This window comes from Pipistrellus hanaki (genome assembly GCF_964339955.1).
Source record: "Pipistrellus hanaki genome assembly, chromosome: 6".
Classification (NCBI taxonomy): domain Eukaryota; kingdom Metazoa; phylum Chordata; class Mammalia; order Chiroptera; family Vespertilionidae; genus Pipistrellus; species Pipistrellus hanaki.
In genome coordinates this window covers 69417356-69432016 of record NC_140508.1, presented here as the reverse complement: position 1 = coordinate 69432016, position 14661 = coordinate 69417356, and the positions used below count along the sequence as shown (strand labels likewise).

Genomic DNA, 14661 nt, shown 5'->3' with positions numbered 1-14661 from the left:
CTGGGGAAAAAATTTGAACAAAGAGATGGGCTTAGCAGGAGAGCCCATTTTTATTTCCTAAAAGAATAAAATTAAACTAATATGCTGGTCATATTTAAAAAGAATACAAATTAAGATAAATATGTAATCATTAAATGCCCATCAATGAATCACCTAAAATTATTTCATGTATTAATTATGCAAAAAATGATTCAGGAATAGAAAAGAACTTTGGAAATAGTCAAGGGAAAATGTTCTAGAAACAAAGTGGCTAATAACACTGAGTGGTGATGTGATGAGCATCAAGTATTTGCTGTATGCTTTCTGAGACATAGTAGTGAAAAGGAACTGGTTTGCTAAACATGCTTGTAAAATAATAGTCTAAACCAATCTGAAATATATGATACTTATATAGTTTTTCATATATTTTCATTAAAATAAAAAATGTGCAATTATTATTAAGACAAAGTAACTAATCAAAGAGAGGAATCTCTTATGTCACAATAAAAATAGAAAGAGAAAAACTTTACAAATGTCTTTATCCCAATATGTAGAGCTACCTGAATCCATACATGTCTCACATCTGAAAGTGAGCTTGGCATAGTCAGGGACTCGAAAGCAGGCTTTATCTGATGGCTACCCAGAAACATTTGCGAGTCAGAGAAAAGTTGAAAAACAATCACTGTTAAGGAAACGATTTCCAGGGTCAGACCCCATTCCATAACTTCCTCTTTTTCACATGTCAGCAGAGACAAACCTGTCCTTGCAATAAGACAGATTCCTGCATCACCCTGTGTGGTTCTGACATTGCCCTTGTAACACAGAACTGACTGTGGGACCCACACCCCTGCACCCACCTGGATGCTGATCCTTAGCATGGTGCCATGTGTACACGTTATCCCTTCGGCTAAAATATATTTCTACGGCACATTAATGGGAAATATCCAAAATTACATCACAGAAGACATTGGAATGGAATCCATTAAAAAGTGCCTGAGGGATACCTCTGGCATCAGTGGCTTTGCCCCCTGCTGAGACTGCTGGTCAAGAGAAGGGACCATGTCCCTCTTTATGGTCAGCCAAGCAGCCAAGGCTGCACTAACCATGAAGGGTTGCTCCGAAGCATGTTGACATACAACCCGATGAGCACATGTTCATCAGCTAGCCTGTCTGCCACATTCAGGCTGTATTGGATCCTGAAACAGGGAGGAGGAGAGAGGGTGTGTTAGGGGAGGCGGGCAGAAAGAGGTAGAGCAGGTAGGAGTGCGTTAGTGCGTGCGGGTGGGGAAAAAGGCATTGGGAAAACCAACCAAGTAAAGGAAAAAATAAGTGCTGTTGGATGCGAGACACAACAAAATCCAAGCAATGAAATTCACAATTGCATCTCACCAAACTTGAAAAATACAGGCTTCCAGAAAACAGATTTGCAATCTTCAAACTACCAAGGCCAAGAAATTCAACTGAATGGTAAGCGAGCTGCAAGCAAAGATTAAGTAGCCTTTGAAAAATCAAACCTGAAGCTTAGTCTTTAAAAAAAAGAAAAGGAAATCAGGGAAAGTGAGTAACAACACAGACGTTCCTACTAAATATCACTGCTTGGTGCTGTTAATGGAGTTATAACGGAGCTGCTTTTACTAAATCAAAGATGGTCTTCCAAACGCAAAGCATGTTGACAAAAGGAATCTTCATTTTCCATGCAGTTAATTCCAGATTCCAGTACACTCGGGCTTTAACTTACCCTTTGCCTTTCAGAAAAGCCGGAGCAGCCCTAGCCAGCAGTTTGTTCTGCTCTACTTCACTGTCCTTGGGAGGAGAGCTAGTTAATAAGACGGGAAAGCCAAGAAGAGCGTAAACACGGCATTGCATTCAAGAATAGAACTGGCGACAGAAACGCCCAAGTCTACAGCCAAGCTCCATTTGGACAGCTCTCTTATTATTTTGAAATGTTCAAGATGTTTTCCCTCTCCACAGACTTGAACGAGGAGTAGAAACCTGGCCTGACAACCATTATTACAATTGCAGAAACCACCAGGATCCCAGATTTGACCTCTCTGCCCGTTGCTTAACAAATAGATTGCATTATGCCTGGACAGAATGGAAATTCATTCAGCATTCATTACGGACAATCCTGTAAACAGCCCAATGGTCCCCTGCCTCCTACCATCCTTTATATCTCAGTCAAGGAGTTTATTTCTGCAGCCTTCTCGATATTCTCCAACTTTCTGTGTTGAATAGAATGTTGAAAATTACTGAGAGATTGCAGTCTTATTAGAAGTGCTTTGTACTTGAAGCACCACATAGAGGGTTTCAGAAATCCCTGATTATTAACACAAAGTATTACACAAAGTACAAGTGCACACAAAATTGACTTTAAAAAGGAAATGATTAATGTTCTAGGAGAATTTATCTTCCTGATGAACTTACATTTTTTTTCAGCATACTAATCTCCACCTTCTAAGACTATGAAACCTGCCAGTCAGGGCCAAACAGCCACTTTAAGCCATTGTAGCTGATATGTTCCCATCATCCCACCAAAACAGCACCCCAAGCCTGGTCTCCTGAAGCATATCCCTTTATGTTCATTATCCAGTAACTACTGTCTCCCTGCTGCCCAAGTACCTCCTCCAACTTTCTTTTTCGTAACTCAGTTATATATTGTACCTACTATACGATTAACCTCAGATTCTTGCAAAACCACTCAAAACACTGTGGTAAATCAATGATTTCCCTGTCTTGTTATGCTTTTCTGCCCCTCGATGCCCAGAAATTGTGGGGATATTTGCTAAATCAAAAGCTGAATTACAATTCCATGGGTACAACTTCTAATGTTGAATGCACAAGAAGAAAGAAAGGACCAGAGGAGAAAAGAAATATAGGAGGGTCTGTCAGGGGATGTGTTTGTTACAAACGGCCTGGTGAATTTTATGGGGGGAAGGTGATGTGTCCGTAAATCCTGTCCCATCACGTAACACCAACATTAGCTCTGGAGGAGCCTTGCTGACATCAGTCTGTGTAGGGCCAGGGCCAGGAAGGGAGCGGTAGGCCAGATTTCTGTTGGTGGCCTTATTCTTTCTTTCCTTTTAACTCTTCTGTCCTTCCTCTACTCCATTTTTCTACCTCTCCTTTCCTTTTTCTTCTTCTTTCCAAGTTCCTTCCTCCCTCAAGGGGATGAGCGGATGTTCTCTGTATACACATCTCTCTCCTTTTTTTTTTGTTGTCATTTTCTTTGCATTGGCCCATGCCAGGATTGGTTTAAGTCCTTTCATGCTCCTTTTCCTTCCCACATAAATTTTTGGAATCAGTTCTTGGAAAATATGGGGATGACACTATCGGTATTTATGAGTTTGTGGAAAGAAAGAATTTATTTTGTTTTGCTACAGCTTTTAATGCCAGGAGTACTTCTGAGTTTTGGTACTCACTGTCCACAGAGTTTCTATATTTCCAAAAACTAGCCTTAAATTCTGCTCCTAATGACTTATTTCTGGGAAGCCAAAATTATGACCAAATAGAGAGGAAGTCAAGTGCATGAATAAAACAAATCAAAACCAAAGCCAAATACTCTCTCAAAATGAAATGGATCAGGAACTTAGAGAGTTGATGGGGAAGCAGGTTTCACATAAAACCTGGGTCTATAAAGACTTTACATGAAGTGCCTTCACCAGAGTTTCTTTTGCAGCTCCTAAGGTGTTTGAAGAAAGAGACAACGTGACAAATTTTCCTCCCGCACTGTGAGAATAGTGGCAATGTGTAGTTTATTATGATCTCTTCAAAGCAATGGATGCTCACAATATTGTACAGAATACTTTGGATTTTTAAATTTTCCTTTTGTAGCTTGGCAGTTTGCTTGGAGAAGTGAGGGGGCATGTCCATCTCATCTTGGACTTTGGGATCAAACACAGGAGCTATGTTCTTACCAAGAATTGAACACTTCTGCCACATCCGTGCGTCAGAATGCAGCAATGGCTTTCACATCAATCTAGTTCCAAAAGCTTCTATCTCCTACAGTCCCGTCTTCAAATCTAAATGCGTTCTTCCTCTTAAGCTCTGAACTGGGAATGGGCGGGGAATCTTTTCTAATCTGAGTTCCAAGGAGAAGCAAGCCAGTTATCTCTAAAATTGTATGTATTTTCTTATTGTGGTCACTTTCTTTTCACCAGGCCCTTGCCAATGTATAGGCGCACGCCTTTGCACACATGTTATCAGTAATGAGTGGGTGACAATCTTACCCTGGAGGGTGTGAGAAGGTACATTTTGAAGTTTACGTGTTCTGCTAAAGAAAAGGAGGAAGAAGTTTTCTTTTAGACTACATGTTCTTTCTAAAATATTCTCTATTTTCTCACCAATTCCTTTTTAGACCTTTGGAAAATAGTATATATAAAGATAAATGCTTTTCCCCCTCTCCCCTTCTCCTTTCCCCGTGCACACACACTGGTTTTAGAAGAATGAAGCAACTTAAAAGTATTTCAAATAGATGTAATCTTGTTATTTGCAGAATTTTAATATTTTCTACAACTTTTGTGATACTATACTATGTTAGTACAGTTTTGGTAATATTATTATACTTAAAATCCTTTTTTCTTGAAATATCAATATTTATTGCATATAATATTATTATATTTAACATAATTTTTCTTGAATAATTGGTGTATAATGTAAGTAACATATTTAAAATCCTTTTCTTGAGATATTAATGTTTATTGCATGTATTAATATATTTAAGATAGTTTTTTGAAAATATTAATGTTTATCACATGTAAAATATTTCATATTTATTTATCTATTTACTTAAATTCACCCTTAACATTTGAAGGGTGACAACTGACACAAGTAGTTTTGCTCAAGTGTAAACATTTTGGGGGGTTCTAGATAACAGAACTACACACAAAGCTCCCTGGGTTTTTGTTTAAACCTGAAACATATTTTTTAAGAACCACCTCTGCTTATGTTAGCTTACTATTTTAGTGCTGGTCAAAGATTTTTTTTCTCTTACTGAGTGTGAAAATAAAATAATTTAAATGGAAGTCCTGCATCCAGTCTCACAGAACAGCAGCATTATAGAAATAAATTATATTGTGTGCAACAATCATGATCACAGTGATCAACAGGAAACTGATATTGAGCTATTTTCATTTTTATTGATTTCCAATAACTGATAAACTTGGGTGGTGTTTTGGACTTGTGAAGAATAACTTATAAAGATGGCTCCCTCCTTAAGTAACTATCAGTGTGAATAAAATTTTGCTTCTTACTGCAATCTACATAATTTAGGTAGAATACAAAAGAGACCACAAGTCAGTTTTGCCAGGAGCTAATTTCTTGAAAAATTGTGTTTCCATTTCCTGTTCTTGCTTTCAACATCTTTGATCTGAAATATAAAGTATCTGTCTCCTGCACATCAGAAAACAAGCATGAAAATAATTTAGTGTCCAATGGGGTGACTGTCATCAAGCTGGCATGAAAGTCAAGCCATCCTAAGCAGCTATGATGGAAGAAACACTAAGAATTCTTGGCTTACATTGGATTCACTACGTTTACTATATTTTCTCCCAGATAGCATCAAACCGTATCAACTGTATTTTTACCAAGAGAGTCTCTAGAAGTTGGCTGGGTATAGGGTATATACAAGCAATAATGAAAGCAACTTTACTAAGATAATAAAAGTTGTTGAAGAAGAGAGATGACAAGTTTTAATTATGCACTAACATTTTAGCACAGGAAAAAGAATTGAATGGGAAGACTGGCCTATTTCAAGTTTGAAAAGTCTAGTGGAGCACTGGGGCTACATAAAATAAAGAGATATCAGCAGAGAGTGATTCATGATTTTTTTTTCAAATTTCATAAAATTTCAGACAAAAATGCCCAGAAAGAGTGAAAAGAGTAAAGAAATTCTCAGGCCAGTTAATGTATAAGTTCATCTGTTATATGATGTTGATTTATAAATTTATTTATTTTTTCTTACTGAAAAGGATGAGCTTTAATTTTAGGAAAAAAAAAACAAAACAAAACCCTGAAGAAAACTTTAATTTTTAGATCAAAGGCTGAATTCAGTACCTCAATTTTATTTCTATTCACTTTTGATTACCAAAGCATAAATGCTTAAAATTTAGTTTGAACATTTTTAGTTAGGTTAATAATCTGGGTTGTTAGGTAAAGAATCCTTGGTTAAGCAAAGTGTTTGAAAAAAACTGAAGAAGCAATACTAATTAACCTTTCTTTGGTTGAACACATAAACCAATCAACCAACTGGCCAACCAATCAACCAACAAAAATAACTCAGAAAGGCTGCCCACTGGGAAGAATCAGGGTTTGGGAAGCATTTAGGAGGGGGATGTGCCTTCCCCATCTGCACTACTGAGCCTCACGCAATATTAAGTAACTAACCAGATGCTATTGTGACAAAGCAGAAAACAGCATATCTGATTGGGTTCAATGCATACCATGACTCAAGCAATTTTCTAACATTTGGAGGAAAGATAAGATCTGGCTAGAGCTATAGATCATAGCCAATGTGATTCCTTTTCTGAGTGGCTTCTGTTATAGAGGTTGCATCTATAGAAACGTTTGTGAAAGCTTCATATGATGCTTATGATACCGAGGGTAGAAGAATCTAGCTATTTAAACATTCAGAGTTTCATAATGTGGCTCATAAAGAAGACAGCCATAATTTAATACATGTATTTTACAGAAAAATGCTAGGTAAGTTTCTCACATACCCCAGGCAAGAATTCTGGCTGGATAATTAAGATTTTACAAAGGGGGCATGATACCAACAAAGATGGCAAGTGTTCAGAGGCACCATGCTGTGGGCAGCGAAGGGAGGAAAGGGCCTTTTGGGCCTGGCTTTGGGTCAGTGCTTGCAATAATATTTGCAACAGTGATGAGATATTTCACTGCTTATATATTTCATAAGCTTATATAATGTTGCTGCCCCTTTTCTAGTAGTGATGATAGATTTGCATTGATCCAGCCATTTTTTTTCCCAATAAATTAATGCATTTATAAGAAAATAATCTAGGTTTAGGGATAAAGTTATAATCAATGAAATGAATGAGGTGAATTATGTTATTTGAACCATATTCTACCTAATTGCTAACCAGCATTGCACGCGCGCCTGCAGGGACACACACACACACACACACACACACACAGACTTCAAAGGGTCAAGGAGAGTGCCTTTGAGATTCCCTCTTTTTGTTTAAGGGAAAAGTGAATCAAGGATATAACTGGAAGTGGATATAAGAAAAGAGGATACAGCAGATGGCGGTGGTAGCCAGTTATACACTCATAAATCTGTGTGAGTCAGATCACCCGGATGTCAAGACTTCAAAGATATGCCCTAGTGCCCTTTGAAGATCAAACGGGGATGCTTGTAAAGGACTCCAGGTTGAGCAATGCCAGGAGTTTCTGGCGAGAATTCTGAAGTGGTGATTTCAATTCATCCTCATTCTGCTTTATCTTTCTAAGATCTGTCACAGAAGACTGAAAACCCAGGCTAAATAAAATATCTGCATGGCAAACTTCCCTACTTTCTTAACATGGATCAGTACATTCTTGGCTTGTTTAGGTTTTAATCTGATTTTAAGAGGGGAAGTTGGGGTGGAATAGGAGTGAGAGTAGGGCCCTAGGTTACATTTATTTGGTTCCATTCCAACCTTAGGAAGAATAGGACCTTTAACTTATGCCTACACTTGGCTTTGTGGATTTCTATCAATTTTGGGTGTAGACATGGTTAAGAAGTTAAATAGTGGATCACCACTAGCATGATCAGTGATAGAAATGAAGCACTGATACTATGAACTTGGTTTTTAAATTCTTCTTCAATAAGAATTAGACTGCTCTCTTTAGGGAAAAAAAGGCCCAGTTGAACAGAAGGGTATGTCCTCAAATCTTTTATTACACTATGGTACAGCCTTGTGGCATTGTCTGGCCTGACCAAGTTAGTGCTAATGATCATTTCAATGGGCACTTTCATTAAAAGTCTAAGAAATCACCACCTGGAGTCTTGGGCAACAGCAGAGTCAGACAGAGAAGAAAATCCTCGGGGTACTCTTCCCAGAGGAGTATATAATCTATACTGGTTTGAGGCCACAAGATCAATAAAATAAGTGGAAAAGAGAGGAAAGAGCTGAGAAGTCCAGCTGCAGTTGGAAATTCTCAATGGACTCTCTTGAACCCCCAGAAGACCTCTATCTCCACTGAGATGTACGACAAGAGGATTTAGTGATGGAGGAGCGTGACCAGCAGTCTAGCTATGGATCTACCACTATGATTAGTGATTGGGGGCCGGGATACTGACCGTACACAGTGCCCAAGCTGATTGACATACAACCTTATCAGCAAATGCTCCTCAGCCACAAGGCTGGCTGCACTTAGCCCCTCAGGTGACCTGAGGGAGTCAGACAACGAGACCTCATTAATACCTCCCCTGGACAGAGCGAAGCCCACTCAGAGAGGAAGGAAGTTCAGTGTACACAGCTTTATTGAACAGCACCTTAAATCAGACACCAGGGGCCAAACTCCCTGGTGACAGGAAGAAGTGCAAACTCTCAACAATGTGTCTGTGGTTCACAGGGGGCATTCCAAAAAGACTGAAAATGGGAGAAAAGGGAAATGATCGTGTTTTGGGTTAATAGGTACCATGCACCCTGGGGGAACCAGAACAGCTCAAAATGTTATAGGGAAATTTTAGAGTAGAAGAAGCCATGTTATCCATCTAGACGCATCCACCATAAGCACCGTCCGAGCTGAAATGATATAAAATGACCTTCAGTAAGGATGGAGTCGCACTCTGCCTGACATTTGCAGAACGTAGAGATTCCTAATAAATGCACAACATCTTTCTCAACACATGCAGGCTCTTCTCTAGAGAGATGCACAGGCCCGAGTCTCTGAGAGACTTCACAATTTATGATTTTGTCCTAGAAACGATGGTTGAATTTCTGGTGGTTCTGAAAAGGAGTGAGCTAAGAGGCACACTCTGAGGGCCTATGACTTCACTGTGGAGGTGCTGTGGTTCAATTGTGTTCTCAATGCCACTTTTTACAGACGCCCATAATTTACAGGAAAGAAACCCAGTGACCTGCCATGTTCCGTCTGTTCTGCTTGTTACAGTTATGGGGAACATCTTCATCTCAGGTTCGTGCTGATGAACAAGCACAGGAACACAGGAAATATAACCAGCGGTGTCCTGAGTCTCATTGTGTTCATGTCCTCACTACAGTGTACCAGGATATTACAGTGCAATTGGCATCTCAGCCACCTCTTTAGGGAAAAGACTGATTACGTGTTTTTGTAAAACATGAGACTGTATTTTTTTCCTATTGAAAAGCATTTGCAAAATCTTACAAATAGCTCCAATTACCCTTACCTTTGTTTCTGCTTTCCCATGGGCCTTCCCCAGGTATTTCTACGAAAATTCTCCGGTGCTTTATTTGTGATCTCTGATCAAATGTCTCAGAGCACCTCTTGACCCCTGTGTATTTGTAACACTGGCCCTAAACAAAGTACTGGATTCACCTGCCCTTTGCTCACAGCGGAAGTGGATCTTGTTAAAGAAGACGACATGTATCCACCTTTGGTTTAAGTCCAATAATCCATGACATTATTGTGTGGAAACTACATTGCCAAGTTTGGTCTTCGGCCTCTCGCCTCAGAGACTCCAGAGCTCACCAAGAAGAGGGTTCTTTTATATCTGGAGCTTTAAATTAGGAGATAGTCCCCCAGTTTCCTGGCTGAAATGGACCTTTCTAAGTGCTATGAAAGTGACTTTCTCAATGAAAAAGAATGCATGCATGTCAATAGTAAAATGTAAACTTCTGCATTTACCGTGGGTGCACTGTAAATGTACGTTTCTAGATGACTTTAACCACAAGAGCTATCCCATTCCTCTTTCAATGCATTCAAATGAATGAAACAGGGAGCCATGTGGCAGAAATTTACATAACTAGAGTCTTCCACTCTTGGCTTGCACTAGAATATTTTTCTTGCCACAGAATCAAGGCTCATTACCAAAGAGAGGGCTTGTTATGTCCTAGGACTGGAACTTACCTCCTGGTGACGAAAGGACTTCCTGAGGAGGGGACAGAGTGGGAGAACAGGGTGTCATTCATGCTGGTTACAGGTCTGGGTGGCCTAAAACAAAATACATGAGGATGGAAAGTTAAAGCAAGTATAAGTCGCAGGTTAAAAAGTATCCACCACACCATCCCTGGAGGTGGGGTGGTTGTGGGTGGTGGTGGGAAGAGCAGAGTTCTATCGTAACCATTTTCCAATGAAATTCTTTAGATGTTTGAAAGTTACATTTCTTTGCAAATATAGAATCTCAAGTAAATATTGTGAGGCCGGTCTCTGGACACCATAGGAATGTCTATGCATGAGCTCTGAGCCTTGCATTTCGTTGAGCTATACTCTCGAAGGGAGCAAGGTTTTGAGGCAGCCTTATATTTACTGCCTTCTAAAGGGAGAAGCTCTGAAAACACGATAGTGATCAGAATGTGCATCCTCGTGCAAAGAAGAGGATTTCCAAAGCTCTGGAAACTTCCTCCTGAATTCCCCGTGAAAAAGGTGCTCTCCCAGTATGCCCAGTCTGGAAGGACCAGGCTAACAAAGTCATCTTGTGCTTTATCTGCTCTTTACCGTAAACGAAGATGCAAGTAAGCACCACAAGTATGTACTGACTTTTTGTTACCTGGCTGAGCCATATGTAGGGCACCTGGTGCAAGGCATCCCATAAACTTCATTTTTTTTTCATATGGTGGGAGAAAAAAAATAGTTTCAACATTCCTCAAAATTGTCCATGTCCCTAAACACCAACTCCTGAGGTCTGTCACCTCTGTCTGATTTTTCATTTCATCCTGTCATTGTTTCACCATCGCTAATGTCTTAGTTCAGGTAAAATGAAAGTGCTACGTTCCTTATCTCATCTCCAAGCAGTTTTTAATCTAATTTTAGGTTTATTGTAAGACAATACTTGGTAAAATGAGATGAGATTGACAGTTCAAAAGGTAGGGGAGGAGGCAGGGCATCATTTTGAGTCAGAAGACATTTTTATTTCATTTTATAATTCCATATTTGAGTAGAATTATTTGAAGATGAAAAATTAATTCTAGCCTACAGAGTCTACTTGTGTTCGCTTGAACAAGAGCCAAACTTGTAATGGTTTAATTTTTATCTTAGGGAATCAGAGCTAGTTTGCCTTGAACAGAACACTTTCACTTTACAAGAAGGATGCTAATTTTATGCAAATGTCCTCTGTGCATTTTCAGAAGTCAGGAATATCAGATTTTAAAACAGTAAACAGAATGAAATAACAAAATATCTTACATTGTAGCTTTGGCAAAGTTGAAAACAAAATAAACTAGATCAACATTTGTGTATGTTTTGCTTTTTATTCTTTCTTTATTTTTTTAAAAACGTTCTCATCTTGCTTTCTCTCTAGGCAAGGAGAAAACAAGTAGATTTGCAATGCTTTTTAACTAGCCTGGTAAGTTTATTTTATTAAATGTGGTCATTGTAAAGTTGAAAGTTGTAGTTTATTAGTGAATGGCTTCATGTTTAAGGTTCATCATAAAAATGTTCAACTCGGGACACAGAATGGCTAACCTTGGGAGTAAATAGTGGCTTTCAAAGGGACTAAAGTTCCTATTTCCTCCATAGACAAATGGCAAGTCACCTTATCTAAAAAATAGGTCCCATTGAGAAGTTTACATGTATTTACTCTTATAAGAAGAAATAGCTCCACAAGATAAAGCCACGGGGGGCTAGTGCAAGATTTGCTTCCATAACAAAAATCTCTGTAGCAGACATTTTTATAAAACTGCATTCTCCTAGTAAATTGAGTGTTCAGCTCAAGGCAGAATTAGTTTTAAACTACCCTCGAGCCACTCACTTGTTTTGTGTCTCATAATCACTTATAATTATGATTGTAAGTTTTTATAAGTATATTGGGGAGGACTGAACTACTTACCAAGTATCACTTCGGGCAGCAAAGGATTGAATAGAATAGAGACTGTTAATCATGGCAACATTTACAAGCAATAGGAGAGCTAAGTACAAATGTCGAAATACCAAAATGTCACCCACTTAAGCGGTCATTATGTGCTTATAATAATTTATAGCAGCTAAGTGAACAGCATATTTAAAAATTAGAAGTCTTAGGTATCCCCACCCTAAAACATAAATGAATAAAAAGAGTATCTGGATGTCTGTTCAGGACATTAACATTTGAATAACAAATAGGGAGAGAAAAATCTCTAAGGCCCAAAATAGAAAATAATTCTGTTCTCACAGAGACTGAACAGTCGGCACCCAGAATTTCTTACATGTTATTACAACAATTAAATATTTTTCACAATTTGCAAATGAAGACATTCACCCTGGAAAACGTATTAACAATGAGGCTAGATCAGTCTTTTCATTTAAGGGCTATTTTGAGAATTCGGTTCAATCTATAGAACTTTTGTCAGAAGAGAGGGTATATTTTGTGTAGTATTTTAAGGGAATCCTAGAACCCAACTTGTGTAGATTCAGCCCTCACTTAGCTCAGCTAATAATATATCAGATCATATCTCCACTATAAATTAAAGTTTAAAAAAAATTAACACACACACCCACCGTGAGCCAACTGGGTACAGTCTGGCAGTAGGTGACATGCAGTGTGAAACTGATTTAATTCCACACTGCCTCACCTCCCAATTCTTTCTTGAAGAGGAAGGCAGCATCCTACTTCCGTTGGACTGCAAAGCCCTGAGCCAGGCCATTCACATCCCAGACTCTCTATCCTCACACCCGGCAGCTGTGACTGGATTGTGTGCTGGGGCGGAAAGTTCTGGCGGGTCTGGTAGAAAGAGGCTGTGGCAGAGCACAGAGCACAGGCCCACCCACCCCCACTTGGTTTCGTTCATTCATTCACAAGTTAGGGATTGTCTCGCTCTGGGAAGGAAAGCTGAGACCTTAGTAAGAGCAGCCTGCGTGAGGTCATTTTCTGAAAAGTGGTTGGCGCTTTGGCACTCTCCTCATTGGTTTACCCCTGGCTTATTTTTAGTAGCAAATTTCCAAAAGTAAGTTAACCGCCTTCTACAGAACCGGTTTACATTCGTTTTCGGATGCTTAGTCCATGCCGGCAACAGGAGCCTCCAGACTGTATTGCTGAGAACCATGAACCCTCAAAGCCCCTTGGGACCAAACCGAACAAAGCACTGGAGTATTTATCCCACGCTCAGGGTCATGGTACTTGCTTGGGTCCATCAGAGGCAAGTTACTGCTTTATAAGGGCCTGGGGCTCACAGCAGTGCTGCTTGCGGGCCACGTTCTGAGCTGCCTGAGCATGAGGCAATTTATAGTGGCAATATGATCTGATCTGAAGCCTTGGTGACTTCCTAATAACCCAGGTCTGATCCGCCCAACTGATGTCAACACGTAACCGTAGGCTCTGAAGTGCCATGGGTCCTGCTGAACTTGCAAACGAAAGGTCAAGGCCATTCAGAGGAGGGAACCACCTATTCCCGAGGCACTTGTGACTCCATCATTTCTAACTGAGCCTGGGGTAGCACCAAGGTAACAACCGCCCCTCCCCTGCTGTCTTGGCCATGGGGCTGCGAGAGACTCCAGGGCATGGGAGGAGGGGTGAGGGGAGCCTGTGCCTGGCCCAGGTTCACACATACTTTGGAGAAATATTTTTGAAACGTCTTCTTTTTAGATGTTCTGATGAATTTTTCCACCAATCCTCTCTTTAACTGCACCTCCCCCTCCCCTTCTCCCCCTCCAGGCCATGATCCTTCTAAAGTTATACAGCTTGGGATAAAACAACAATCTCCAGGTTTACTGCCATCATTAAGGTGACTGGCTCTGCAGAAAAGTAAAACAGAGGGCTTTTTTATATTGGACTCAGCACATATGACATTAAGGCAAAGTGTACTTTAGTATTTTCTTACCCCGGTAATTCCATTGATAGTTAACTTCCAATTGTGCAAACTCCACTCACATCCATATTTTATAACAATGCTTTTCCCCCTCTAGGTGAATTGCATTAGTGCTGCACACTCTACCTGTACAGCTGGGCGTTTGTACTGCATTCCTCTACCACAAACATTATGATATTATATTCAGTCTTTGTTTCCCGATCCTCACCCAAAGATATTATTTACTGATATTTAGAGAGAGAGAGAGAGAGAGAGAGAGAGAGAGAGAGAGAGAGAGAGAGAGAGAGAGAGAGAGAGAGAGAGATGTGATAGAAGTGGAAGGCAGCATCCTGACCTGGGATCGAATCTGAAACCTAGGCATGTGCCCTGACCGAGAACTAAAACGCAACCTTTTGGTGTACGGGACAACACTCCACCCAACCAAGCCACCCAGCCAGAGCTCATTCAGTCTTATTTTTTTAAATTAAATTTTTTAAATTAAATTTCCTGACAACTGATATGAAGCTGCTTTTCTATGGATCTGCCAGTAAAGAAAGATTTCTCTTTAGAGCAGTGTTTCCCAAACTTTTGACATAGGTGTACCCCTTCTATAATTTTCGTAACGCTGAGTACCCCTCGTACTCATGAGAACGTAGAATTAGGCGCCGCTTAGCACGGTGTGGTACATATCCCCACCAAACTCCGGTGCAACGCCTACCCACACCAAACTCTTCCCGCACCCCTAAGGGTACGTGTACCACACTTTGGAAAACAATGCTCTAGA

At 39.9% G+C, this 14661-nt stretch overlaps 1 protein-coding gene across 22 annotated transcripts in view; it reads right to left on the bottom strand.

The window, feature by feature from the left end:
* DTNA (dystrobrevin alpha) overlaps nt 1–14661 on the bottom strand; it is a gene marked incomplete at its 5' end in the record, with an annotated part of 293426 nt that overhangs the window by 46914 nt on the left and 231851 nt on the right. For 9 of the 22 annotated variants that reach the window (XR_014795374.1, XR_014795375.1, XM_084888334.1 and 6 more), the window contains 3 exons: nt 1083–1175; nt 1718–1795; nt 10027–10110. Coding sequence is in view for 20 of the 22 variants with exons in the window: in XM_084888334.1 (XP_084744460.1) it covers nt 1083–1175; nt 1718–1795; nt 10027–10110 (255 nt within the window). Of the gene's footprint in view, nt 1–1082; nt 1176–1717; nt 1796–8258; nt 8724–10026; nt 10111–14661 lie in introns of those variants that run through there. The other 13 variants (XM_084888339.1, XM_084888352.1, XM_084888353.1 and 10 more) reach the window with 5 other exon arrangements.